The sequence below is a fragment of the Gymnogyps californianus genome, unplaced genomic scaffold (assembly GCF_018139145.2).
Source record: "Gymnogyps californianus isolate 813 unplaced genomic scaffold, ASM1813914v2 HiC_scaffold_40, whole genome shotgun sequence".
NCBI classification, from domain to species: domain Eukaryota; kingdom Metazoa; phylum Chordata; class Aves; order Accipitriformes; family Cathartidae; genus Gymnogyps; species Gymnogyps californianus.
Window position 1 is genome coordinate 236,655 of NW_026114290.1, and position 24,772 is coordinate 261,426.

The 24,772-nt window shown below is 62.2% G+C and overlaps 1 protein-coding gene across 1 annotated transcript; it reads right to left on the bottom strand.

Annotated features, from left to right (window-relative positions):
- Positions 1-6,853: 6,853 nt before the first annotated feature.
- On the bottom strand, positions 6,854-24,409 carry C3 (complement C3). Its single transcript, XM_050914429.1, has 40 exons — positions 24,339-24,409; positions 23,259-23,451; positions 22,599-22,758; positions 22,215-22,285; positions 22,040-22,134; positions 21,875-21,957; positions 21,700-21,790; positions 21,070-21,172; positions 20,756-20,876; positions 20,266-20,381; positions 19,836-19,982; positions 18,805-19,017; positions 18,514-18,708; positions 17,933-18,094; positions 17,726-17,855; positions 17,444-17,515; positions 16,828-17,028; positions 16,383-16,494; positions 15,962-16,047; positions 15,242-15,381; positions 14,948-15,160; positions 14,576-14,642; positions 14,124-14,210; positions 13,835-14,038; positions 13,450-13,525; positions 13,213-13,372; positions 12,934-13,029; positions 12,640-12,790; positions 12,346-12,509; positions 11,641-11,799; positions 10,975-11,125; positions 10,780-10,831; positions 10,452-10,539; positions 9,898-9,987; positions 9,013-9,118; positions 8,610-8,699; positions 8,262-8,348; positions 7,852-7,935; positions 7,264-7,399; positions 6,854-6,995 (listed from the first exon to the last, which is right to left on the bottom strand). Exons 1-40 carry the CDS (start codon positions 24,407-24,409, stop codon positions 6,854-6,856), a joined length of 4,965 nt encoding a protein of 1,654 aa, XP_050770386.1.
- Positions 24,410-24,772: the final 363 nt, after the last annotated feature.

The following is a 24,772-nucleotide window of genomic DNA, read 5'->3' on the forward strand; positions in this document are numbered from 1 at the left end:
AATCAATGGGATCTTGGGGGGGGGGGGGTCCCGCAGAGAAGGACCCAGGCATCTCGGTGGGTCAGGGTCCGGATCTGGAGGATCTGAGGTCATCAGCACCCTATGCACCACCCTATAGGAGCCACCGGAGAATCCCCACCCTATCCCAATCCTGCACCTTAGGGGTGCCGGAGGGTGACAACCAAGGTCCCATCAGACTTCCAGTGCCACCCCCCACACCCCAAAATCACACCATAAACACCCCAAAATAAGAACGGGTGCCATCCGCCGCCCGCACCAACTCGGGTGCCCGCACCCGGGTGATGACCTCGTTACCCGTTTCGAGGCGCACGAGTCCCCCCCCCCCAAAAAAAACCGTGCCGGGCCCACGGTACCCCACGGGCTCGGGGACAATAAAGCACCTTATTCACCAGGAGGTCAAGGACACCGGGATAACGGGGATAACGTTTGTGGGTGCCGTGGAGGGTGGCGGCCCATTTCGGGCACCCAGGAGCACCCAGTTGCACCTTGGCGTAGAGGAAGTAAAGACCGGGCTGGCGGCAAACGAGGGAACCGTCGCGGTAGCCCAGACCCCGGATGAAGGCCCACGACTTGCCGGCTTCCCACCGAAGGGACCCGTTAGGTTGGGATGAGATTTCGGCGCCGGCTGCGGGGAGGAAGAAGGTGGGGGGGGAGTCAGGGGGACCCAGGCATCCAGGGTGCTGAGCACCCTAAAACCTTCCAGCACCCCCCCCACTATCTATAAGTGGACCCAGGTGTCCAGGGTGCTGATCCCTCCAAGCACCCACCTATCTCTAAGAGGACCCAGGCATCTAGGGTGCTGACACCCACCCTAAGCTTTCCAGCACCCCCCCACTATCTATAGGGGGACCCAGGCATCCGGGGTGCTGACCCCCCCCACATCTTCCAGCACCCACCTATCTCTAAGAGGACCCAGGCATTTGGGGTGCTGACACCCACCCTAAACCTTCCAGCACCCCCCCCACTATCTATAGGGGGACCCAGGCATCCAGGGTGCTGACCCCCCAAATCTTCCAGCACCCACCTATCTCTAAGAGGACCCAGGCGTCTGGGGTGCCGACACCCCCCCTAAACCTTCCAGCACCCCCCCACTATCTATAGGGGGACCCAGGCATCCAGGGTGCTGACCCCCCCCAAATCTTCCAGCACCCACCTATCTCTAAGAGGACCCAGGCATCTGGGGTGCCAACACCCACCCTAAACCTTCTGGCACCCCCCCACTATCTATAGGGGGACCCAGGCATCTGGGGTGCTGACACCCACCCTAAACCTTCCGGCACCCCCCCACTATCTATAGGGGGACCCAGGCATCCGGGGTGCTGACCCCCCCAAATCTTCCAGCACCCACCTATCTATAAGAGGACCCAGGCGTCCTGGCTCCCCACCCACCCCCCCCATCGGAAACTTCCAGCACCCTTCCACTTCTTTCCACCCCCGTGGAGGGACCCAGGCATCCGGGGCACCCACCCCCCCACCCTCAGGTCGGGGACCCAGGCATCCGGGGCACCCACACCCCCACCCTCAGGTCGGGGACCCAGGCATCCGGGGCACCCACACCCCCACCCTCAGGTCGGGGACCCAGGCATCCGGGGCACCCACCTCCCACCCTCAGGTCGGGGACCCAGGCATCCGGGGCACCCACCTCCCACCCTCAGGTCGGGGACCCAGGCATCCGGGGCACCCACCCCCCCACCCTCAGGTTGGGCACCCAGCCATCCGGGGCACCCTTCACCCCCCCACCCTCAGGTTGGGCACCCAGCCATCCGGGGCACCCACCTCCCACCCTCAGGTCGGGGACCCAGGCATCCGGGGCACCCACCCCCCACCCTCAGGTTGGGCACCCAGCCATCCGGGGCACCCTTCACCCCCCCACCCTCAGGTTGGGCACCCAGCCATCCGGGGCACCCTTCACCCCCCCACCCTCAGGTTGGGCACCCAGCCATCCGGGGCACCCTTCACCCCCCCACCCTCAGGTTGGGCACCCAGGCATCCGGGGCACCCACCCCCCACCACAGCCCCCTCCCATACACACGCGGTGTCACCCGCTGCCACACGCACACACGTGTCCCTCCAGCCGTGTCTTGCACACACACGTGGTGTCCCCACACTGTCCCCATCCCCATCGTCCCCATGTCCCCCTGTATCACTGTGTCCCCCATGTCCCCACGTCCCCAAATCCCCCATATTCCCCATGTCCCCCATGTCCCCGTGTCCCCATGTCCCCGATGTCCCCCCATGTCCCCGTGTCCCCATATCCCCCCATGTCCCCCGTGTCCCTGTGTCCCCGTGTCCCCCCATGTCCCCCTATGTCCCCCCATGTCCCCCCATGTCCCTGTGTCCCCATGTCCCCCATGTCCCTGTGTCCCCATGTCCCCCCAGGTCCCTGTGTCCCCATGTCCCCCATGTCCCCCCATGTCCCCATGTCCCCCCATATACGCCCATGTCCCCCACATCCCCCCACGTGTGTCCCCCCCCGCCATGTCCCCATGTCCCCTCTCACCTGCAGCCACGCCGTCACCCTCTGCAGCTCCCCCCGGACCCCCACCAGCACCCAGCCCTGCACTGCCACCGCCACCAGTGCCAGGGCCACCAGCGTCCCCAACACCCACTGTCCCCAAGCCCCCCCCCCCCCCCCCCGCCCTGGACTCACCGTCGCCACCCCGGGATGGGGGGGGTGGCAGCACCCATGGGTGCCCTGGGGGAGGGCAGCGGTGGCCAGGGTCCCCGCCAGGGCGAAGACGCCGTCCCCCATGGGCCACCCCCGGCGTGTCACCCAGCGTGTCACCCACCGTTCTTGGGACCTGCACCCGCTTTACGGCCCCGGAGGAAATGGGGCCCACGTCACCCGTCAGTGTCACCACCCCGGGGTGGCTCCCCCAGTCATGGGGACATGGCAGGGGGGGGGACGGGGACGTGGCCACGTGGCATCACCCACCCTCCCGGTGCCACCGCTGTCCAAAACGGTGCTTGTCCCCTCCACCGCAGTGTCCCCATGGTGTCACCCCCTTTGTGCCCCCAGGGGCTCTCTGTGTGTCCCCCCCCGCCATGTCCCCAACACTGTGCCCCCCCGTGGTGTCCCCTGCACTTTCCCCATGGGGACACATGGGGACCACAGAAGTGTCACCGCATCGCCCCACTTTTGGGGACATCGGTGACCCGACGAGTGTCACCGGGACTGGGAATGTCCCCAGAGTCACCAGTGTCCCCAGGGCTACCGGTGGGGGGGTGTGTCCCCATCCCCAGGGCCACCGCAGCTGGGGATGTCAGGGACACCACTGTCCCCGTGTCCCCACGGTAGCCCTGGGATGCTGGGGACAGCTTGGGGACAGCTTTGGGATGCTCCGGAGGGACAAGTTGAGGACAGCCTGGGGGACAGCTTGGGGAAAGCTGGGGACAGCTTGGGGACACTCCCAGCCGTCACGTGGCCCCAGGGTGAGGCCAACGCGGGGAAGCGGCAGGACATGGGGTGACACCGAGGGGTGACACGGGGTGGGGGGGTGACAGGGGGTGTGTGTGACACCCTCCGCCACCCACGGGCTCCCGGCCACCCACATGCCTTGTGGCCAACGCTGGGGACACCACGCAGCCGAGGGGGACATGTGCTCGGCCGATTGCACGCCGGCGCACGCTTGTGCACGTGTTCGCACGCATGTGCAACACGCCTGCGCCACGCACGCGCTGGCACCGTGCGTGCACACACGTGTGCGCATGGGCGCACACGCTGGTGCTGTTAGCACGCAGGCATCGGGCACTCACACGGTTGTGCACGCACGGACACACCTGTGACGTGCACACACACGCTTGTGTCACGCAAACTCATGCTTATGCACATCCACGGACACCTGTGCTATTGCACGCTTGCACCATGCATGCACACCCTTGTGCACGTGCGCAGGCACCTGTGCTATTGCACGCTTGCACCATGCATGCACACCCTTGTGCACGTGCACGCACATTTGTGCTTGCACCACGCACACACACACTAGCGAACAAACACGTGCTAATGCACGCTTGCAGCATGCACACATGCTTGTGCCATTGCATGCTTGCACCACGCACGCACACACTTGTGCTAGTGCACAAACACACTTGCAGCGTGTGCACATGCTTGTGCCATTGCACACATGCACCACGCATGCACACGCTTGTGCGTGCACACACGTGCTCGTGCTACCAGCACCACGCACACACTTGTGTAAGTGCTTGTACTCCCCTGCTACACGCTTGTGCACGCACCCACGCTCGTGCATGTGCCCACATGTGTCTGTGCACCCGTACGTATTTGCAGCCACATGGGTGCATGCACCCACACGTTTGCACCCACGTCCATGCCCCACGCATGTGCACGGCCGTCACCAGGGCTGCTCCGGCTGCGGACACCAGATAAGCCACCGGAAAGCGCCGCCCATGTGAGGCCTTGCTGGGAAAGCAGGAAACCGCCGGCTGCGGCACCCCACGTGCCACAACCGGGTGCTGGGCTGGGTGCTAAGCACTGGGTGCCGAAGGCCAGGCACCCAGCAGCATGCAGCACCCTTCACTGAGTGGCGTGCAGCACCCTGCACCGTGCAGCACCGCGTGCCAAATGTCACGCTGCACCGTGCACCGCACGCCGTGCAGCACGGTGCACGGTGCAGCACCCTGCACCGAGTGGTGTGCAGCACCGTGCACTAAGGGCCATGCACCGAGGGTTGTGCACCGAGGGCGTGCAGCACCGTACACTGAGGGTGTGCAGCACCGTGCACCGAGGGTTGTGCACCGAGGGCATGCAGCACCGTGCACCGAGCACGTGCAGCACCGTGCACCGAGGGTTGTGTGCCGAGAGGCATGCAGCACCGAGCACTACAGGCATGCAGCACCGTGCACCGCAGGCTGTGCACCGAGAGGTGTTGCAGCAACGTGCACGGAGGGCCGTGCAGCACCGTACGCCGAGGGCCGTGCACCAAGCGGCGTGCAGCATCGTGCACCGAGCACCGTGCGGCACTGTGCGCCGAGGGCCGTGCACGGAGCAGCACCCTGCAGCACCGAGCTCCGTGCAGCGAGGTTCAGGCAGCGGGAGCTGTGCGGCACCGTGCACCAAAGAGCAGGCAGCGAGCGCCGGGCAGCACCAGCCGGCACCATGCACCGAGGGTCAGGCGACACCGCGTACTGGGTGCCGTGCAGCGCCATGCACCAAGCGCTGTGCACCGAGGGCCAGGTACTGAGCCCTGAGGGCCTCATCCAGCTCCCGGTACGGCCCCATACAGTCCCATAGGTGTCGATATGGTCCCCTATACGGTCCCCGATGGCCCTGTACAGCCCCACATAGCCTCTTGCCCCCATGGTCCCCTATGGAGTCCCTAAGAACGCGTGGTCGCCTATGGAATCCCCACAACGCCAGCAGTCCCTATAAGGTCCCCATGATCCTGTGGTTCCCTATGGAGTCTTCACAACCCTGTTGTCCCCTACAGGGTCCCCACAACCTCGTTGTCCCCTATGGAGTCCCCATCCTCCCTTAGAGGGTTCCCACAGCCCTGTCGTCACCTATGGAGTCCTCACATCCCCTATGATACCTCCCAGACCCTGCTGTCCCCTATGGAGTACGCATGTCCCCTGTAGAGCCCACATGATCCTGTTGTCCCCTATGGCGTCCCCCTGACACCTATGGAGTCTCTACAGGCCTGTTGTCCCCTATGGCGTCCCCATGACCCTGTCATCCCCCACAGCGTCCTCACATCTGCAAAGAGTCTCCGTGACACCATCATCCCCTATGGAGTCCCCACGTCCCCTATAGGGTCCTCACAACTCCATTGTCCCCTATGGAGTCCCCATGATCCCATCATCCCTTACAGGATCCCCGTAGGTCTGTCATCCCCTATGGAGTCCCCATCACTCTCTTGTCCCCTATGGAGTCCCCACAGCCCCTATGGTGTCCCCCATGGCCCCATCATCCCCTATGGAGTCCCCACCACTCTCTTGTCCCCTATGGAGTCCCCACGGCCCCTATGGTGTCCCCCATGGCCCCATCATCCCCTATGGAGTCCCTACAATCCTGCTGTCCCCTACAAAGTCCCCACGGCCCCTATGGTGTCCCCATGACCCCATCATCCCCTATGGAGTCCCCACCACTCTCTTGTCCCCTACAAAGTCCCCACGGCCCCTATGGTGTCCCCATGACCCCATCATCCTCTATGGAGTCCCCACCACTCTCTTGTCCCCTACAAAGTCCCACAGCCCCTATGGTGTCCCCATGACCCCATCATCTCCTATGGAGTCCCCACCACTCTCTTGTCCCCTACAAAGTCCCCACAGCCCCTATGGTGTCCCCATGACCCCATCATCCCCTATGGAGTCCCCACCCCTCTGTCCCCTATGGAGTCCCCACGGCCCCTATGGTGTCCCCATGGCCCCATCATCCCCTATGGAGTCCCCACCACTCTCTTGTCCCCTACAAAGTCCCCACAGCCCCTATGGTGTCCCCATGACCCCATCATCCCCTATGGAGTCCCCACCACTCTCTTGTCCCCTATGGAGTCCCCACGGCCCCTATGGTGTCCCCATGACCCCATCATCCCCTATGGAGTCCCCACCACCCTCTTGTCCCCTACGGAGTCCCCACAACAACTCTGAAGGCCTCACCACCCTGTTGTCCCCTGTGGTGTCCCCATGACCCGTTGTCCCCCACAGTGTCCCCACATCCCCCTGACACCCCCACCATGCAGATCCAGAGCTAGGCTCTCAGAAAGGCCTTTTTTAACCCAAAACGAAAAGGAGGCAACAGGGGGCAGCAGGGTGGGGGGCACCCATGGGTGGGGGGGCACCCATGGGTGGGGGGGGGGTGGGGGGGGGCACTCGCTCAGGATGGACACCCAAACATGGTCATGGCCTCGGCGAACTCAACAAAGTCCTGGCAGAGGGGTTGCAGGTCGGGCTCCTGGCATGCCTCCTCCGAGGGCCATGTCTCCAGCCACGTGTCCTTGCCGATGAGGTAGGAGAAGCTGGAGACAGCAAGGGGACAGAGGGGACATGGGTCAGAAGGGGGTGGTACCCCGGGGGGGGGACACACGGGGGACACAGGGCTGGACAATGGGGTGCACAACCCTGCACGAGACGCTGGAGAATCTCGGGCTGGGGCAGGGATGCACGTGTGTACTTGGGTGGCAGTGTCACCATGTCCATGTGTCTCTGTGTCCTCAAGTCCCATTTACCCACGTCCCCAGAGATGTGGCCCCAGCCGTGTCCCCACACGTGTCCCCATGTCCCTACCGGCTGCCGGTGACCCACAGGTCGGTGGCCAGCCCCCAGAGCAGGTAGTCTTGGCCGATTTGGAGCTTCAGAGTGTCTCGGCACTGCCTGTGGCTCACGAAGGTCCGGTTGCTTCCTGCTGGGTCCTCGTCGGTGCCTGTCCCAGGGGAGGACACAGAGGTGACATGTCACCTCCACCCCAACACAACAGGGACACCCACTCTGCCATGTCCCGCAATGGGGACTCTCAATCCCCGGGGAGCCACTGGCATCCTTGGTGGTACCACCCCGCTGGTGTCATCAGCCATGGGTGACACCAGTTCCCTCCAGCTTTCCCCAGCACCCTTGGGTGTCTCCACCTCACCTGGGTAACACCAGCCCTCATGGGTGTCCCCAGCACCCTTGGGTGACACCAACCCACCTGGGTGTCCCTTCCCAACGGGTGTCCCCAGCACTGTTGGGTGATGCCAACCCACCCTGGGGGTCCCCAAGCCACCCTAGAGACACCAACCCACCTGGGTGTCCCTGCCCCTGGCTGTCCCCAGCCCTAGGTGACCCCCACCATGTCCCTCAGGGTGGCCTTGTCCCCCACCCCTGGGGTGCTCGTACCCATCTTGATGACGGAGAGGATGGTCATGATGTAGTTGTCATGGGACGGCGACTGCTCCATGGCCATCAGTTTCACCTTGTACACTGGGGAGGGGGACGTCACCATGTCACCCCCACCCCTATAGACAGCACCCCCCACTCCAGGGTGGCCCCTCAGCATGTGGGGGGCCCTCTGTCCCCCCTCTTTCCTCCCCATGTCCCTCTACATCCCCGCCTGTCCTTGTCCCTCCATGTCCCATCGTCCCCTCCTGTCTCTCCGTGCCCCTCGTGTTCTTCTATGGCCCTTCACGTCCCCATCCACATCCTTTATGTCCCCTCTATGTGCCCCAACTCCCCCATGACCCCCCTTATCCTTCCACGACCCCATGCCCCCCATGTCCCCCATGTCCCCCATGTCCCCCATGTCCCACCGTAGTCAACTCCCGGCTCGCAGGCATGCTTAATGCGTTGGTTGACGGTGATCGGGCTGTCTTGCTTGTGCTGCACGAAGCAGTTTTCTGCGAGGACAGGGGGACACGGCCATGACAAGGTCTATTGTGGTAGTGACACGTCCCATCGTGACAGGGACATGTCCCACCATAACAGGGACGTGACTCCATCACAGTCATGACACACCCCATCTCGTCAATGATGTGTCCCATCACAGCCATGACAGGTCCCATCACGGCAATGATGCGTCCCACCATGGCCATGACATGTCCCATCACGGTAGGGGTGTTGACCCAGTCTGTCCCCATGTCCCTGTGTCCCCATGTCACCTTCGGCGCAGCGGCACACGTCCCCGTAGCAGATCTTGCTCAGTTGCCCACCGTCCTTGTCCGGATGGTAGAAACGGGTGCAGCGGTCATCTGCAGGGACACGAGGACATGAGGGGACACGACGTGGGGGGACACACAAGGGGAAAGGACAAGTGGGAGACATGGGGACAGAGCGGTGACATGGGGAGGGAGAGGGTCAGCAGGGGATGCAAGGGGACATGGGGACACGGGGGGACATGGGGACACAGGCATGGGGAGAGGATCAGCAGGGACATGGTGGGACAAAGGGACAGGAGAGGACGCAGAGAGAGGACACAGAGGGGACTTTGCGGAAGCAGGGGGCACAGAGGAGGTGCGGGGACAGAGGGGACCCGAGGGTAACACAAGGGGACATGGGGCGCACCGATCTTGTAGTAGCTGTAGACGGTGACGGCCGCGGGCTGGATCAAGCCCACCTGGAATTGCTGGTGGGCCTTGAAGGAGAAACACTCCTCGGCCTTGTGCGAGATCTGGGGACACGGGGACACAGGGACAGGGGTCACAGGGACACGGGGATGGCAGTCAGTCAGGCTGGGACTCAGCGCCCCGAGCCCCGGCCTTGCCCTGGCCCCAGCCAAGCCCCCATGCTGTCCCCATCCATGACCTGGACCCATCCCTGTCCTTGTCCCCACCTCCGTCCCCATCCATGTCCTCAACTTCACTCCCATCTCTGTCCCTGTTCCAGTCCCCATCCATGTCCCCAACCCCACCTGCGTCCCCATCCCATCCCCGTCCCCGTCCTGTCCCCACCCGTGGCCCCAGCTTCATCCTCATCCCTGTCCCCATCCTGTCCCTGCCCATGTCCCCACTCCATCTTACGCCCATCCTTGTCCCGCCCCCCGCCCCATCGTCCCTGCCCCATGTCCCCAACTCCATCTTACGCCCATCCTTGTCCCTGTCCCCATCCCTGCCCCATCTTGTCCCTGCCCCATCCCCACTCCATCTTATGCCCATCCTGTCCCTGTCCCCATCCTGTCCCATCCTTCCCTGCCCATGTCCCCAACTCCATCTTACACCCATCCTTGTCCCTGTCCCATCCTGCCCCATCTTCCCCCCCTGCCCCAACTCCATCTTACGCCCATCCTTGTCCCTGTCCCCATCCCTGCCCCATCTTGTCCCTGCCCCATGTCCCCAACTCCATCTTATGCCCATCCTTGTCCCTGTCCCCATCCCTGCCCCATCTTGTCCCTGCCCATCTTATCCCCATCCCCGTGTCCCTCATGCCCCCCATGTCCCCTGTGTCCCCCACCTTGTCGAGGTAGATGACGAGATTGCTGCGGTCCGACTGTGCTTGGTCGATCTCAAACTTGGAGATGTACCTGTCCACCCCCTCTGTGAGCTGGGAACAGGGACACGGTGACACCGGGCATGCAGGACACGCAGGGACACGTGGGGACACGCAACCGCATCAGGATACAGGGATGCGTGGGCACAGGGGCACATAGGGACACGGTGATGCTGGCCACATGGGACACGCAGGGACACGTGGCCATGGCAGGATACAGGGGGCTTGCAGAGATGTGGGGACACAGGGGGAGACGGGGATGCAGGGACAGTGACACCAGGGGACACGGGGACACATGGCCATGGAGGGAAAGGCAGGGACACAGGGATGCAGTGGCACAGGGGAATATGGGACACGTGACACATAGGGACGCATGGGGATGTGGAGACACAGGGACATGGGGGACACACGTGGCGGTTAGGGAGATATGGGGACACGGTGGGACACGATGGCACAAAGATGCAAGGTCCTGTGTCTCCCCCGGGTCCCCTCGTGTGTCCCCATGTCCCCGCACTCACCCTCTTCAGGTCCTGGAGGTCAGGCAAGAAGCCCGTGGGCATGGAGACATCAAGGATGGACATGGTGGCATCCATGTCGCCCAGGTACCTGTTGGGAGAGGGCTGAGGCCACCCACCTGTCCCCAACTGCCCTATTGTCCCCAGCATCCCCACCCCTGATGTCCCTGTTCCCAAGGACCCCTATGGGACAAGGTGGGGCTGAGTCCTGTTTGTCCCCAACGTCCCCATCCTTTTCCCTGATGTCCCTCTCCCCAGTATCCCCATTCCCCTCCCTATCTCCAATGTCCCTGATGTCCCCAACGTCCCCGACGTCCCCAGCCTGTCCTACCTGGTGCAGATGGTGATCTTGATGGAGCGGATGATGCCGTCCTGTTCCTTGCCTGGGGGGGGACATGGGGACAATGAGGGGACATGGGGGACATCGAAGGCGACACGGGGTGCCATGGAGGGTACACATAGAGGACTTGGGGAGGGACACAGGGGGACATAGTGAGGACATGGGGGGGACACGTGGGGGACTCACCTGTCTTCACGTCCTCCACCTGCACCTGCAGGTCGAAATTGTCACACTTGTTGTCCTTGTCAGGGACCTTGGCATTGTAGACGGTCACCACTGTCATCGTCCCCTTGCCCGTGCCCTCAGCTTTCACCGTGAAGTCCTCGTTGAACTTGGTCTGCGGGGAGAGGGGACGTTGGGGAGGGGACAGGGACGTCCCCTGGGAATGGGGCATGGAAGGGATGGGGCAACCTGGGCCATGGAGGCATGTGGGAACATGGAGGGGGTGTAGAAGGGACAGGGACATCCCAGGAGGTGGAGGGGACAACAGCATTGCAAGACACAAAGGGGACAGGGACATTGAAGGACAGGGAGGGGACAAGGAAGTCAGAGGACATGGAGGGACATGAAGGGGACAGGGACATTCCAGGTCACAGCAAAGGAGGGGACAAGATCAGCCTGGGACATGGAGGGACATGGCAGGGACATCCCAAGCCTTGGAAGGACACAGAGGGGACACGATATGGAAGGGACAGGGACATCCGAGGCCATAGCAAGGGGACAAGATTGTCCTGGGACATGAAGAGACAAAGGGGACAGGGACATCCCATGGTCAGCAGCAGCAGGGCGAGCAGTGCTGCATCCCCATGGTCCTGATGGTGACAGTGACAACGGTGACAAGGGTGCCGGTACCTCGGCGGAGCGTGCCACCAGGGCGTTGCGGTTCTCGATGCGGTAGGTGATGCTACTGGCACGGCGCGGCAGCAGCACCGACACGTCGAGGTTGAGCTCGAGCTGCCGCGGAGATGACACCTCGTAGTGGGCCAATGCTTGGAATACCAGGACGGTGGCCTGCAGGGACACCTCTGTCACCAGGGCTTGGGGACACCGTCTGGAGCATCCCCAAAGCCCCTCGGGTGGCCCTGAGCCCACGGTGACCCCGAGTCCTGGGGCCACCTGATATCACCTGGAACATACCCTTGGGGATGTTACGGAGCAGAGGTGTCCCCCAGGGACAGGACGTGTCCCTGAGGGTCCCCAGGGTCTGGAGGTGTCCCCAGGGACTAGGGTGTCCCCCAGGGACAGGCCTTTTGGGTTTTCCAAAGCCCTTGAGATCCTGTGGGACCAGGGGTGTTCCCCAAGGACATGCCATGTCCCTGGGGGTCCCAAGGGCCCTGAGGTGACCCCCAAGCCCTGAGGGGTCCCCCAATGCCTTTGGGGTCCCATAGGACCAGAGGTGTCCCCTAAGAGACACGCCATGTCCCTGGAGTCCCCAGGGCCACAAGGTGACCCCTCAACCTCCAACAAAGCCCTCAACCCCTATCTTCCTGTCCCCCTTCCCCATGGCAGCCTGCGCCAGGACAGCACCCATGGGTGCCAGGGGGGTCCGTAGCCCACCTGAGTGGATCCATAGCCACCACCGAAGTAGTTCTGCTGGGCAAGCCAGCGGGCCACCGACCCAGTCATCTCCGACTTCTCCATTTGCAGCAAGGCCAGCAACGCGTAGGACGTCCCCTCGATGTTGTAGGTACGGGCGTTGCGTTCCTCCCAAGATTTGCTCCCTGGGGTGACATCAGTCCCTCAGCACTCTCTAGGGATGATTTCTCCCCCACCAGGTAACCCATAATTACCTCTCCCCCCCACCCCAGTTTTGTCCCCGTCCCCCCGTCCCCCCCCCCGGCGAGATGTCACCTTTGGAAAACTTCATGAGAACTTTCTCGCTTTTGAGTTTCCCTGTCAGGGCCAAGGCATAGGAGGTCAGGGCCACCGTGTAGGGTCGGGTCAGCGACTGGTACCTCCGGGCGAGGTAGTCGGCAGCTTTGGTGATGCTTCCCTCCAAGCTCTGGGCAGAAAGGATGGTAAGTTTGGATTCTCAGGTGGCTGCTCTAAGGGTTGGGCACCTCGTCTTGAAGCACTGTCCTCCTATGTGACAGGTGTCAGTTGTCCCCCCTCTCCCTACGTGGGGTTGAGGACTAGGCCACTCACGTTGACGTGGTCCTTGCAGACCTCCCGGGCCTCCTGCAGCGCGATGAGGACAAAGGCCGTCAGCGACACCTCGGGCTCGGCACCCTGGTAGCCTCCCTGCGTGACAAAATGGAGGGAAAAAAAACCTCAGGATCGTGGTTTTGACAGCAAGCTCTGTCCACCCGACACTCGTCCCCGTCACCCAACAGAGTCCTTTCCCCACAGCTCATTCCAAAAGCCCATCCTCGAGCCAACAGGGCTTTGGCCACCAGCAGGGACAGGGTTTGTATCCCCCCATACCACCATCTCCTTATGGATGACAGGAGCATCTTCTTGGAAAATCCCGTCTGGCTTCTGCTTCTCCAGGATGAGCCATTTCACAGCACCACAAACCACCTCGGGCTCAATGTCTACCAGCTTGATGGCCATGGCGAAGACTTTGGCCACATAGGCTGTCAACCTGGGGACAGGAGGACCTTAGCGTCATGTCCAACCCTGTCACCCGGACCCACGTGGTGGTAGCAACATGACCCTCACCAGGTGCTTGATGGGCGGTCCTTGAAGGCGGCATAGGAGCTGTCAGGTTTCCGGAAAGCAAGTTGTTGGGTGTAACCTGGTGAGAAGATGGTGGTTGGCCAACACAAGGAGCACCCGGGGGTGGCTTCAGGCCACCAATGCCCTCCACAGCTGTTGGCCAACACAAGGAGCACCCAGCCAAGCGAAGGTAGCTTCAGGCTACCAACCCACTCTGGAGCACATTCCAGTGCAAACCAGTAGCTCTAGAAATCCCCAAACTGGTAGCACCCAACCCATGTCTTCTTCAAAGGTGCAGGTTTCTTCAGCGCCTTGGATGATGGCGACATTTTGCAAGCCCAAGAGAGGAAACCAAGGGATGCTCCCACCCTTTGGGGGATGCTCCTACCCTTTTTAATCAAGGTGATGGCCTCAGTGCGGCGTTCAACACCGATGCTTTCCCACTGCAACGTGCTGTCCAGGTAGTGGGTGGCAATGACGGTGGGCGACAACCCGATCATGTTCTGCTCCCCGCAGCCCGCTGGCGTCACGATGAGGTGCTTCAGCTTGTCTCCGTCGATGGCTTTCTCCACCATGATGGACACAGGGTTGCCTGGACCAAAAGGGGAGACGTCAAGGCAGGAGTGTCCCACCCGCTCCCAGCTCGTCCCCACGTGTGTCCCCTCCCCTGCTCTCACCTTGGATGCTGACTTTGGTCTCCGACTCAGTGTTGGGGACAATGTCAGAGAGGTTTGCCGCCCTCACCTTCTCTTCCTGTACACCATCTGTGGGGCAGGGAGGCCAGGATGGAGATGGGTGACCCAAATCCTTCATGCCCGCTCCCCCGCCCCGACCCTGAGGTGACCCAGCCCTGCCCCACATCTGCAGCAGGATGTCCCTTGTCCCTCAAGATGTTCCAGAGCCATACCAGGATGTCCCTTCTCCCTTGAGATGCCCCAGCTCCATAGTAGGATGTCCCTTGTCCCCCAAGATGCCCCTGTCCTACCCTTGGTGGTACATCCTTCATCCCCCAAGATGTTCCAGACCCACAGTGGGACTTCCCTTGTCCCCTGAGATGCCCCAGATCCTTCCCTCAGTGGGACATCCCCGTGGGGCTGAGACATCCCCAAGATCAGCCAGGGCCACTCACTGATTCCCTTCGTCTTCGGGTCCAGCTCAACTATCTTCACCGTCTTCTCCAACTTCATCCCTTCGGGCTGCAGAGGTGAGAGTCCAATGCTAAAGGGTGGGCTGGTTTTGGGTCCCCCCTTTCCCAACCTCTCTGGGTTGTCCAGGAAAGGTGTCCAGGTTATAAACCAGCACCCCCAGGTCATGGGACAAACTGGGAGAGCCCCAGGAGACCACACTTGAGCATCCTGGGGGGAGGATCCTTCCTCCCTGGGTACCAAGACCAGGATGAAAGTGGAGACAGGGATGTCACAGGGATACCATGCTGGGGACATCTCAGGGATGGAGGTGGCACCATGTGGTGGAGACACCATGAGCAGCAATGGCCACTCACCACAACTTTGAGCTTCTTCTTGACACCGTCAGCCACGAACTTGCCCCGCACGGCTGCCTTCACCTCGACGTCATGCAGCCCCAGCTGCAAGGGCACGATGACGAAGGGCACAGCCCACGATGACTGGGGTTTCAGGCGGATGATTTGCTGGTAGCGCATCTTGGAGGTGGAAGCGCTGCACAGGGCTGGGTTGTACATCAGCTCCACGCGCACCTGCAGGGCACAGAGATGTTGGCCGTGGGGTTCAGGTGGCCACAGACCCCCCAGAAACCCGGGCGTGGGTCCCCTACCAACCGTGATTTCATGCGTCCAGTAGTTGTAGAGGATGGCACGGATCTCCACCTGCTCGTTCCTCACCACAGAGTAGGGCAGGCGCAGGTCGATGAAGAACTCCTTCATCACCGTGATCTCGTAGGGGTCAGCCACACACAGCCCTGCGGGGTGGCCCCCAGGGACGTGGAGTTCAGGCTTATGGGCTTGCTGGGCCCCTCATGTCCCAGGGACATCCCCAAGGCTTTCAGAGATCCCTCAAGTCCCATGGAGTCTTCCCAAGGCTTAGGGGATCCCTCAAGTCCCAAGGAGTCTTCCCAAGGTTTAAGGGATACCTCAAGTCCCATGGAGTCCTCCCAAGGCTTAGGGGATCCCTCAAGTCCCAAGGAGTCTTCCCAAGGTTTAAGGGATACCTCAAGTCCCATGGAGTCTTCCCAAGGCTTAGGGGATCCCTCAAGTCCCAAGGAGTCTTCCCAAGGTTTAAGGGATACCTCAAGTCCCATGGAGTCCTCCCAAGGCTTAGGGGATCCCTCAAGTCCCAAGGACTGCCACTAAGCTTTGTGGGATCTCCCCAAAGTTTGGGGCACCTCTCCAGTGGTATGCACCCCTCTAAGATTTTGGACATCCCTCAAACCCCAAGGAAACCCACCAGGCTTTAGGGGACCCTTCAAGTCCCAGGGACCACCCCCAAGGTTTGGGGGATTCCTTTGATCCCCAGGGACACCTTCCTACTCCATTACGTACCCTTGGTCTGTGAGAGGCTGACGGCCAGGACCTCCCACGTGGTGATGGAATCCTTCAGGTACACAGGCAGAGTCTTCGTGGAGATTCTGGAGAGGATGGGAATGACCAAGGGGGTCATAACCAGCCCCAAGCCAGGCTAGGGAGGTGTAACCAGCCACCAAGCTGGAGTAGGGGGGGTCACAGCTGGTCCCCAAGCTAGACCAAGGGGTTGTAGATGGCCCCTGAGCTGGACCAAGGTGTCATAGCTTGTCCCGAGGAAGCACCAGGGGGTCAAAGGTGGCCCCTTGCCTGGACTTGGGGGGGAACATAGCTGGTCTCCAGACTGGACAAGGCAGTGTCCAGAGCTGGACAGGGAGGAGGCAATGATCCCCAAGTTGAGCCATGGGGTGGAGGGGCAGTGGGACAAGGGCACAGGGCTCACCCCAGCTCATTGGGCTGCTCCGTCAGCGGCTCCACCTGCCACAGCCAGCTCTCCGGGAAGAGGCTCCTTGAGGTGATGTCCTCATCAGCCAGGAAGCCATCGTCCGCCTCGCCTGGAGGTGGCAGCATCCTTCTCAACCATGGCCTCAAGGACCCAGCCCCTGGCCAGAGCCAGTATCACCCCAGCATCATCCAAGCACCACTCTTGTTTTGCCCAAGCATCATGTAGGCATCACCCAACTTTCACCCAAGCATTGCCCAAAATTCATCCAAGTATTGCCCAAGGATAGCACAAGCAGTGCCCGAGGTTCACCCGACCTTCACCCAAGCATCGCCCAAGGATAGCGCAAGGAACGCCGGAGGTTCACCCGAGCTTCGCTTAAGCTTCGCCCAAGCTTCGCCCAACCGCCAAGCCCACCATCACCCCACCACTGCCCAGCACTTGCTTCGAGCCAGCTCGAGGTGGAACTCGCGCTGCTTCTGGTCGCGGATGCCCTTGATGTAGTTGCAGCAGTCGAGGAAAGCCCGGATGCAGGCTTCTCCATCCTGGATGTAGTTGGTTCGATGCTCGCAGCTGTGGCCCATGGGGTTTTCCTTCATGCCGTCCTCACAACACTTGCGCAGCGCCTTGTCCGTGTACTCAGCCGCTGCCAGCACCGAAGCACCCAACTGGCACCCAAGTCCCAAAGCCCCTGGCCTGAGGGCCATCAGGGACATGGGACACTCTGGTGTCCTTTGGGATATGGGATGCTGTGGTATCACCAGGGATATGGGACACTCTGATGTCCCTCAGGGACATGGGACACTGGTATTGACTGGGACATGGGATGCTCTGGTGTCCCTCAGGGACCTGGGCCACTTTGGCGTCCTCAGGGACATGGGACACTGGTATTGACTGGGACATGGATGCTCTGGTGTTGAATGGGACATGGGATGCTCTGGTGTCCCTCGGGGACCTGGGACACTTTGGCATCTTCAGGGATGTGGGACAATCTGGTGTCCCCAGGGGCACAGGACATTGCAGTGTTCTTGGGGACATGGGACATTCCCAGTGCCACCTACCCTTGGTGCCTTTGTACTCAATGAGCTGCAGGGAGCGGCGCTTGCGTTTCGCAGGCTGGGGACACTGGACCTCTGGGGACAGAGAGGACACAGGTCAGGACCCCACAGTGTCACAGCCCCAAACCCAGGTGTCACTTCCCCTTGACATCAGTTGTCACATCCTAAAGCTCAGGGGACACATCCCCCATCCCTGAGGTGTCACACTCCCCCATCCTTGAAGTGTCACAACCCCAGCCCCACGGTGTCACCCCAGGTTGTCCCAGTCCCCAGCATGTCCCCTACCCGCTCGCTGCTGCGTGCTGATCTTCACGCTGGTGACCAGGCTGAGGCCAGCGTCAGCAAAGACACCCACGTTGTCCTTCCCGCTGCCCGGGGTGCAGGCGATGTCACTCTTCTCCACTGTGTCCCAAACCTGCAACCAACAGGGGACAGCCATGACAGCCACTGTCGCCACCCGGGGACAGTGGGGACGGGGACCTGGGCACCCACCTTGGACTGGGTGAGCTTGTTCTTCTGGCTGAGGACGAAGACGCCCTTGTCTACGGCCACCAACCCCACGTGGGCATTGTGGTCACCCTCGATGCGCAGCCGCATGGGTGTCCCCGGTTCGTGCACCCGGTTGTCAGCCTCCGTCGCTCCCTTCACCACCAGCTGCCGGGGACATGGGGTGGGGGGCGTCATGTCCACGGGATGCCCAAAAAAACCCTTCACCACACTCCCAGGAGCTGCCCCATGGGGGTACACCAACCCCACAGGGTGTTGGAGTCCTCCAGGGATAGCTGATGACTGTGTCCTCCACCATGGAACATGTGGACCATCTATAGGCCACCCAGGCCACCCAAGGCCCCCCATGAGATGCCCAAGACCCTCATGGACTATCCAAACCACCTGACACCCAATCCCCATCATGGGTCACCCAAGCCCCTTAAGGACCACCCAAGCCCTTCCAAGGACCCCCCCAAGCCCCTCAAGGGCCACCTCAAGGGTCACTGAAGCCACCTCCAAGGCCCAGCCAATGCCCCCAGGCCCCCCCCTCCCCCCGACCCCTGTGACAGTGGGGACACACTCACGGTTCCCATGCAAGTGTCCTTGACATCAACCCAGATGGAGTCAGCGACAATCTCGCCGGGCATCACGTAGTAGTAGGCCACGATGCGGAAGGAGGGGATGAGCTCGGCCGTCACTGGCAGCGACATGGTGACCAGGCTCTGGCCGGCCTCGTGCTGCTGTCGCCCCACGCGGACAATGCGTCCCTTGCTCATGATCTGCGGCACGCAAGGAAAGGCAGGGTTGGTGGGCACCTGGACACCTAGGTCCTCAAGATGGGGGGCAGTTGGTTGGCAGAGGCCAAGCGCGCTCACCAGGTAGGTGAAGTACGGGACGGAGTCACGGACGGCGTTGCTGTTGCTCTTGAGGTGGAAGTTCACGGCAAGGTTGTCACCAGGCTGTGTCTCGGTGGCCCCCACGGCCAGGTGGAGGAAGTTGCCGGAACCACCCTGGCTGCGGTAAGCTTGGGCAGTCATCTGCCGTGAGGCCTGACGGTCGGCAGGCAGCCCCGGCTGGTCCGTCCGCACCTGCAACACAGGGGACACAGTGGCACTTGGTCAACAAGGAGAGGCGTGGACTTGGGCAGGGGTCAGCATGGAGGTCTTGGCCACCATAGAGGTCTTGGCTGTCCTGGTCTCCCTGACCCCTGCTGCCCTGGTCGTTGATCAATGGTGATCATCTCCTTGGTCAACCTGATCATCTCTGCTACCCTGGATGTCTTGGCCACTCTAGTCAACACAACCACCTTGGTCCCCCTGACATTGGCCCTCCTGGCCCTTGGCTACCCTGAACATCTCAGTCCGCTTCCATCCCCCTGACCTTGACTATCCCAGTTCTTGGTCACTGGTGAACCGTGCTGACTCTGGCTGCAGGCCACCATGGACAACATCGCCACTATGGACATCTCAGCCAGTCTCCCTGACACTGGCCGTCCTGGTCCTTGATCACCCTAGATGTCTTGGTCAACCCAATTGTGCTGGCCGCCATGGTCTCTGTGACACCAGCCATCCTGCTCCTTGGTCGATGGTGACCAGGATAGCCCCGGTCCTTGGCCACTCTGGACATCTTGATCACCACAGTCATCTCAGCCATGCTGAGATGGCCCTGACCTTGACCATCCTGGTCCTTGGTCAATGGTGACTGGGGTGGCCCTGACCCTTGGCCACCATGGATGTCTAGGCCATCCTGGTCCCCTGGGCCTGCTGTCCTGGCCCTTGGTCAATGGTGACCTTGCTGGCCGTGGTCATTGGTCACCCTGGACATCTCAGCCACCCCAACCCCCAGATCACTTCAACCACCCCTGTCCCCAGCCACCTTGGTCACCCTGGTACCTATCCCCACTCACAGTGATGGGGACGGCCTCCTTGTTGGCCGGCATGTTGAGGACCAGCTTGGCTGTGCCATCACGCTGGGTGGAGACGAGACCCTGGAAGCCATCAGCCTTGACGGTGACACGCGGAGCCGGGGAATCATCTGGGTTAGTGACGTAGACCTGTAGGGGATGCAGTGTGACATGAGGACATTACATGGGGACATGGCAAGAGGGACACGTCACCTGGTGCCATCTAGGTGACACAGGGACAGACCACGGTCCCCAGGCCCTCTCCAGGTGACACAGTGATATGACATGGGGATAGACCTTGGTCCCCAAGTCTCCTCCACCCACAAACCCCCAGGCTTGTCCCGTCCCCGTCCCGATGCTGGGGACCCTGGTACCATGGGAGTCCTGGGCCAACGCCAACGCTGTCCCCATCCCTGTCCCCAGATGCCATTACCGTCAGATCGAAGGGCATCCCCGGCTTGAAGTACTTGGGGGTGCGGGTGAAGTGGATGGTGTACGGGGACGTCACGATGCGGATGCCAGTGCGCTGTGCCTCCACCATGTCACTGCCTGCAGTGGTCACGAGAATGGCCATGTCACCCGGCGCCAGGACAGGGCTCCCAGTCCCTCCCAGGGACAGCCCCGTCTGACCTTGGGTGGTCCCAGATGTCCCCATCCTCGCTGTCCCCAACCCCACCTGTCCTCATCCTTGCTGTCCCCAACCCCATGTCTCCCCATCGTTTGCTGTCCCCAACGCCACATGTCCCCAGCCCCACGTGTCACTGCTGTCCCCATCCTCCTATGTCCCCACATGTCCCCAAGTGTCCCCCCACCTACCCAACTTGTTGAAGACTGTGACAGAGACACACAGCCCGTGGCCTCACGCATCCCTGCTGTCCCTATCCCCCCAAGTCCCCTGTGTCCCCTGTGATCCCCCCGCACACCTGACTCGGTGAGTACGGTGACGGAGACGTAGAGTGAATGTCCCACCAGCTCCTGGGGGTTGGCGAATCGCTGCCGCAGCATGGCCATGGACAGCACGGCTTCCCCATCCCCGTCGGTCACCTGCGGCATGGAGTTAGTGGGACAGGGGACAGCCGTGGGGACCGGGATGGGGACAGGGGATGGCAGAGCTCACTATGAGACAGGGATGGGGACGGGGATGAGGATGGGGATGACAGGGCTCAGCAAGGGCCAGAGCTCAACAGGCGACTGGAATAGGGACAAGGGATGGGGACAGGGACAAGGACAGGGTCACCTTGACGCGCCGCAGGGACTGGGGGATGCTCTTCTTCTCGTCGTCCACCATAACACCGAAGAGGACGAAGGCTGTCCCCTGCAGGCGCTTCCCGTACAGGTACCTGTGGACAAGCCACCACTGTCACCGTCAACCCCTGTCCCCATGTCCCCATCACATCCACACCACTGTCACCCCATGTCCCCACATCCTCTTGTCATGCAACCCTGTCACCCCATTGCCCCATGTCCTCATCACCCTGTCCCTCTCCCTCCACATGCCCATGTCCCCCTGTCATCCCATCACCCCCTGCCACCTCCACCACCATCACCCTCTGTCCTCCTCACCCCCTGCCACCTCCACCACCATCACCCTCTGTCCTCCTCACCCCCTGCCACCTCCACCACCATCACCCTCTGTCCTCCTCACCCCCTGCCACCTCCACCACCATCACCCTCTGTCCTCCTCACCCCCTGTCCCCATCATCCCATTTCCCCACATCCCCATCACCCTCAAACCTGTCACCTCGCATCCATGCCACCCCCTCATCCCCGGGCACTTTGCGCAGGAGCAGAGCAGGAATGTCACCCCACACCATCGCCCATGGGGGTCTGACCCCCAAAATGAACAGTTTTGGGGTCCCCATCCCACCTGGCCGTGATGGACACTCGGAAATCCTCCTTCTGGTCGATGTAGAGGAACTTCTCCTCTGGCTCCAGGACCACCTCAAAGCTTGGCAGCACTGTGGGGCGGACACCCAATGGACCCAGGCATCCAGGACAGGCACAAGGGACCCAGGTGTCTGGGGACCCCCACCCCACCTTACCGTACTCCTTGACTTCGAATTGGGTGCTGAAGACCTGTTCTGGTGAGTCTTCGAATTTGGCCAGTATCGTCCATGCCCCCAGGCTGGAAAAGGCAAGGGGACAGGGTGAGGGGACAAGCCCGGGGCCACAGATGTCCCCGGGCCACCCTGGGAGGTGGCACCCACCTGACGACCTCAGGCAGGTTGTGGTTGAGGGAGAAGATGCCGGTCTTCATTGGCGAGGACACGGGCACTTGCTTGATGATGACATCATCAGGTGTCTGAAGGGACATGGAGTGGTTGGGGATGGTGGCATGGGTGGCTCTGTCCCCATGTCCCTGTGTCCCCAGCAGGCACCCACCTTGATCTCCACGATCACCGTCTTGGGTGCTGGCTGCATGAGGTAGTCCAGAGCGAAGAAGCGGCAGAGCACTGGGAGGGGACACGGGGGACAAGGTGAGCAGGCATGGTGCGGGGACATCCAGAAATGGGTGCTGGACCCCGAAATGGGTGCTGGACCCAAAATGGGTGCTGGGTCCCAGTGGAGATGCCAAGGGGATGTCCCCAAATGGGTGCTGGACCCCGGCATGCCATGGTCACACCAGCACCCCAAGGTGCTGTGGAGGGAACCCAACACCCCAAGATGCCACCAAGACCCCAAGGTGCCATGGAGGTGATCCAACAGCCCAAGGTACCACCAGCACCCCAACATGCCATGGTGAGACCCAGCACCCCAAGAACACACCAGTAGAGCCAGGGGTGTAGATGGGCTTGTCGGTCTGCAGGAAGATGTGGCCACTCTGGAGTGACACCAGCAGGACCTTCTCCAGGGTCACCTGGGCCACCCGCGCCGTCACCGAGACAAACTGCTTCCCCGTTGCCTGTGGCAGTGCCTTGGCCGTCACCTGCAGTGACAGAGGACACCAGGTGGCACCTGCACCACAGGGACCGGGCAAGGGACACCAGACGGCACCCATGCCCAGAGAACGGGGCTGAGGATGCCAGGTGACGGTCCCCAAGGACTCCAGGGTAACCATCATCAAAGACCCAGGGGTGTCCATCCTCTAATCATAGAGTGACCATCTCCAAGGACCCTAGGGTGACTGTCCCCAAAGATCCAGAGGTGACCACCCCTAAGGACCCACAGGTGACCATCCTCTAGTCATAGGGTGACCATCTCCAAGGACCCCAGGGTCACTGTCCCCAAGGACCCCATGGTGACCATCCCCAAAGACGCCGTGGTGACCATCCCCAAAGACCCTGTGGTGACCATCCCCCCCTAGGTCCCACCAGCCCGGTGGAGGTTCTCCACCATCTCGTATAAGGTTGAGCTTCATGGGCCACCCTTCCCGGGGCAGGAGGGGGCAGTGACCGGCAGGGAGGTGACACGGGGGTGGTGACATACCTTGATGGTGGTGGTGGCCAACATGCCCTCGGCGGGGCTCAGTTGCGTACGGACCTGGTAGAGCACGTGGCGCTTGAGGGGAAAGTCCTGCACCAGGAGGGTGGCCTCGGTGGGGGCAGTCAACCCCGGCGCCTCCAGCACCACCCGCTCCTCCGTCCCCAGCCGCAGCACGGCTGGTGTCACCATCGTCACCCTGGGGACATCGGCCATCATGGGGAACTGTCACAGAGCACCCCACAGTGCCCTAGGGACCACACAGCACCCAGAACTCCCCCCCTCAATCTGTCCCCACAGCACCCTAGGGACCCCCTGATCTGTCCCCCATAGCACCCAGCACCCTGGGGACCCCACGTCACCCCAGGGACCCCCCCGATCTGCCCCATGGGCCTGAAGCAACCCCAAATCCCCCACTGCACCCCAATATCCCCCCCATTGCCCTCCAGCACCCACCCTGGGGGGGGTCCTGGAAAGGGGGCTCCCATCTGGGGTGGGGGACCTGGTCAGGGGGTTCCGGGTAGGTTGGGGGTCCCTGGCAGGGGGTCCCACTTGGAGTGGGGGTCCCAGATAGAGGGGTCTTGGTTCTGGGGGTCCTGGATATGGGGGTCTCCTTTGGGGTGGGAGGTCCTGGCCACGGGGGGGTTCAATCTAGGGCGGGGGGTCCTGACCATGGAGGGGGGGGGTCTACCATGTGAGTTCCATCTGGGGCAGGGGGTCTTGGTTGGGGAGGGGGTCCCAGTCATTGGGGTCCCAGCCAGAGGGGTCCTATGGGTGGGGATCCCATGGGTGAGGGGATCCCATGGGTGGGGTGGGAGGGTGTCCCAGAAGAGGGGGTCCAATGGGTTGGGGGGGTCTTATGGGCACATGGGGGATCCCGAGGGGGTCCCATGGGTGGGGGGTCCCAGGAGAGGGGGTCCAATGGGTGGGAGAGAGGGTCCCATGGGTGCATGGGGGATCCCAGGGTGAATCCCAAGGTGTGGGGGGTCTCAGAAAAGGGAGTCCGATGGGTGGGTGGGGTCTCATAGGGGATCCTGGGGGAAGGGGGGGGGGGGGTCCCATGGGTGGGGGGTCCCAGTGACTCACATTTGGGCATGGGTGGGGGCCGCATGCAGCAGCAGGAGGCCGAGGAAGAGGGGCAGCACCGGAGCCCCCATGGCTGTAGGGGGGGACGGGGACAAGGGGTCCGGGGGGGGGTCCCTTTATGGTGGCGCCACTGGTTAATGGGTAACCAGCACCCAGACGCCTGGGTCCACCCATGCCAACGAGGCCCTGACGCCTGGGTCCACCCATATACAAGCGGGGGGGCGAGGGGGGGGGCGAGGGGGGCCGGACGCCTGGGTCCACCTGGGTGGGGGTTGGGAGCCACTGGGAGACGCCCGGACGCCTGGGTCCACCCGGGTAGGGGTTGAGGAGGGTCTGCCCGGACCCCTGGGTTCACCCATGCCAAGGGAGTCTGGGGGACCCACTGGGGGGGGTCCCCAGACCCTTAGGTCCACCTGGGTGGGGGCTGGGAACCA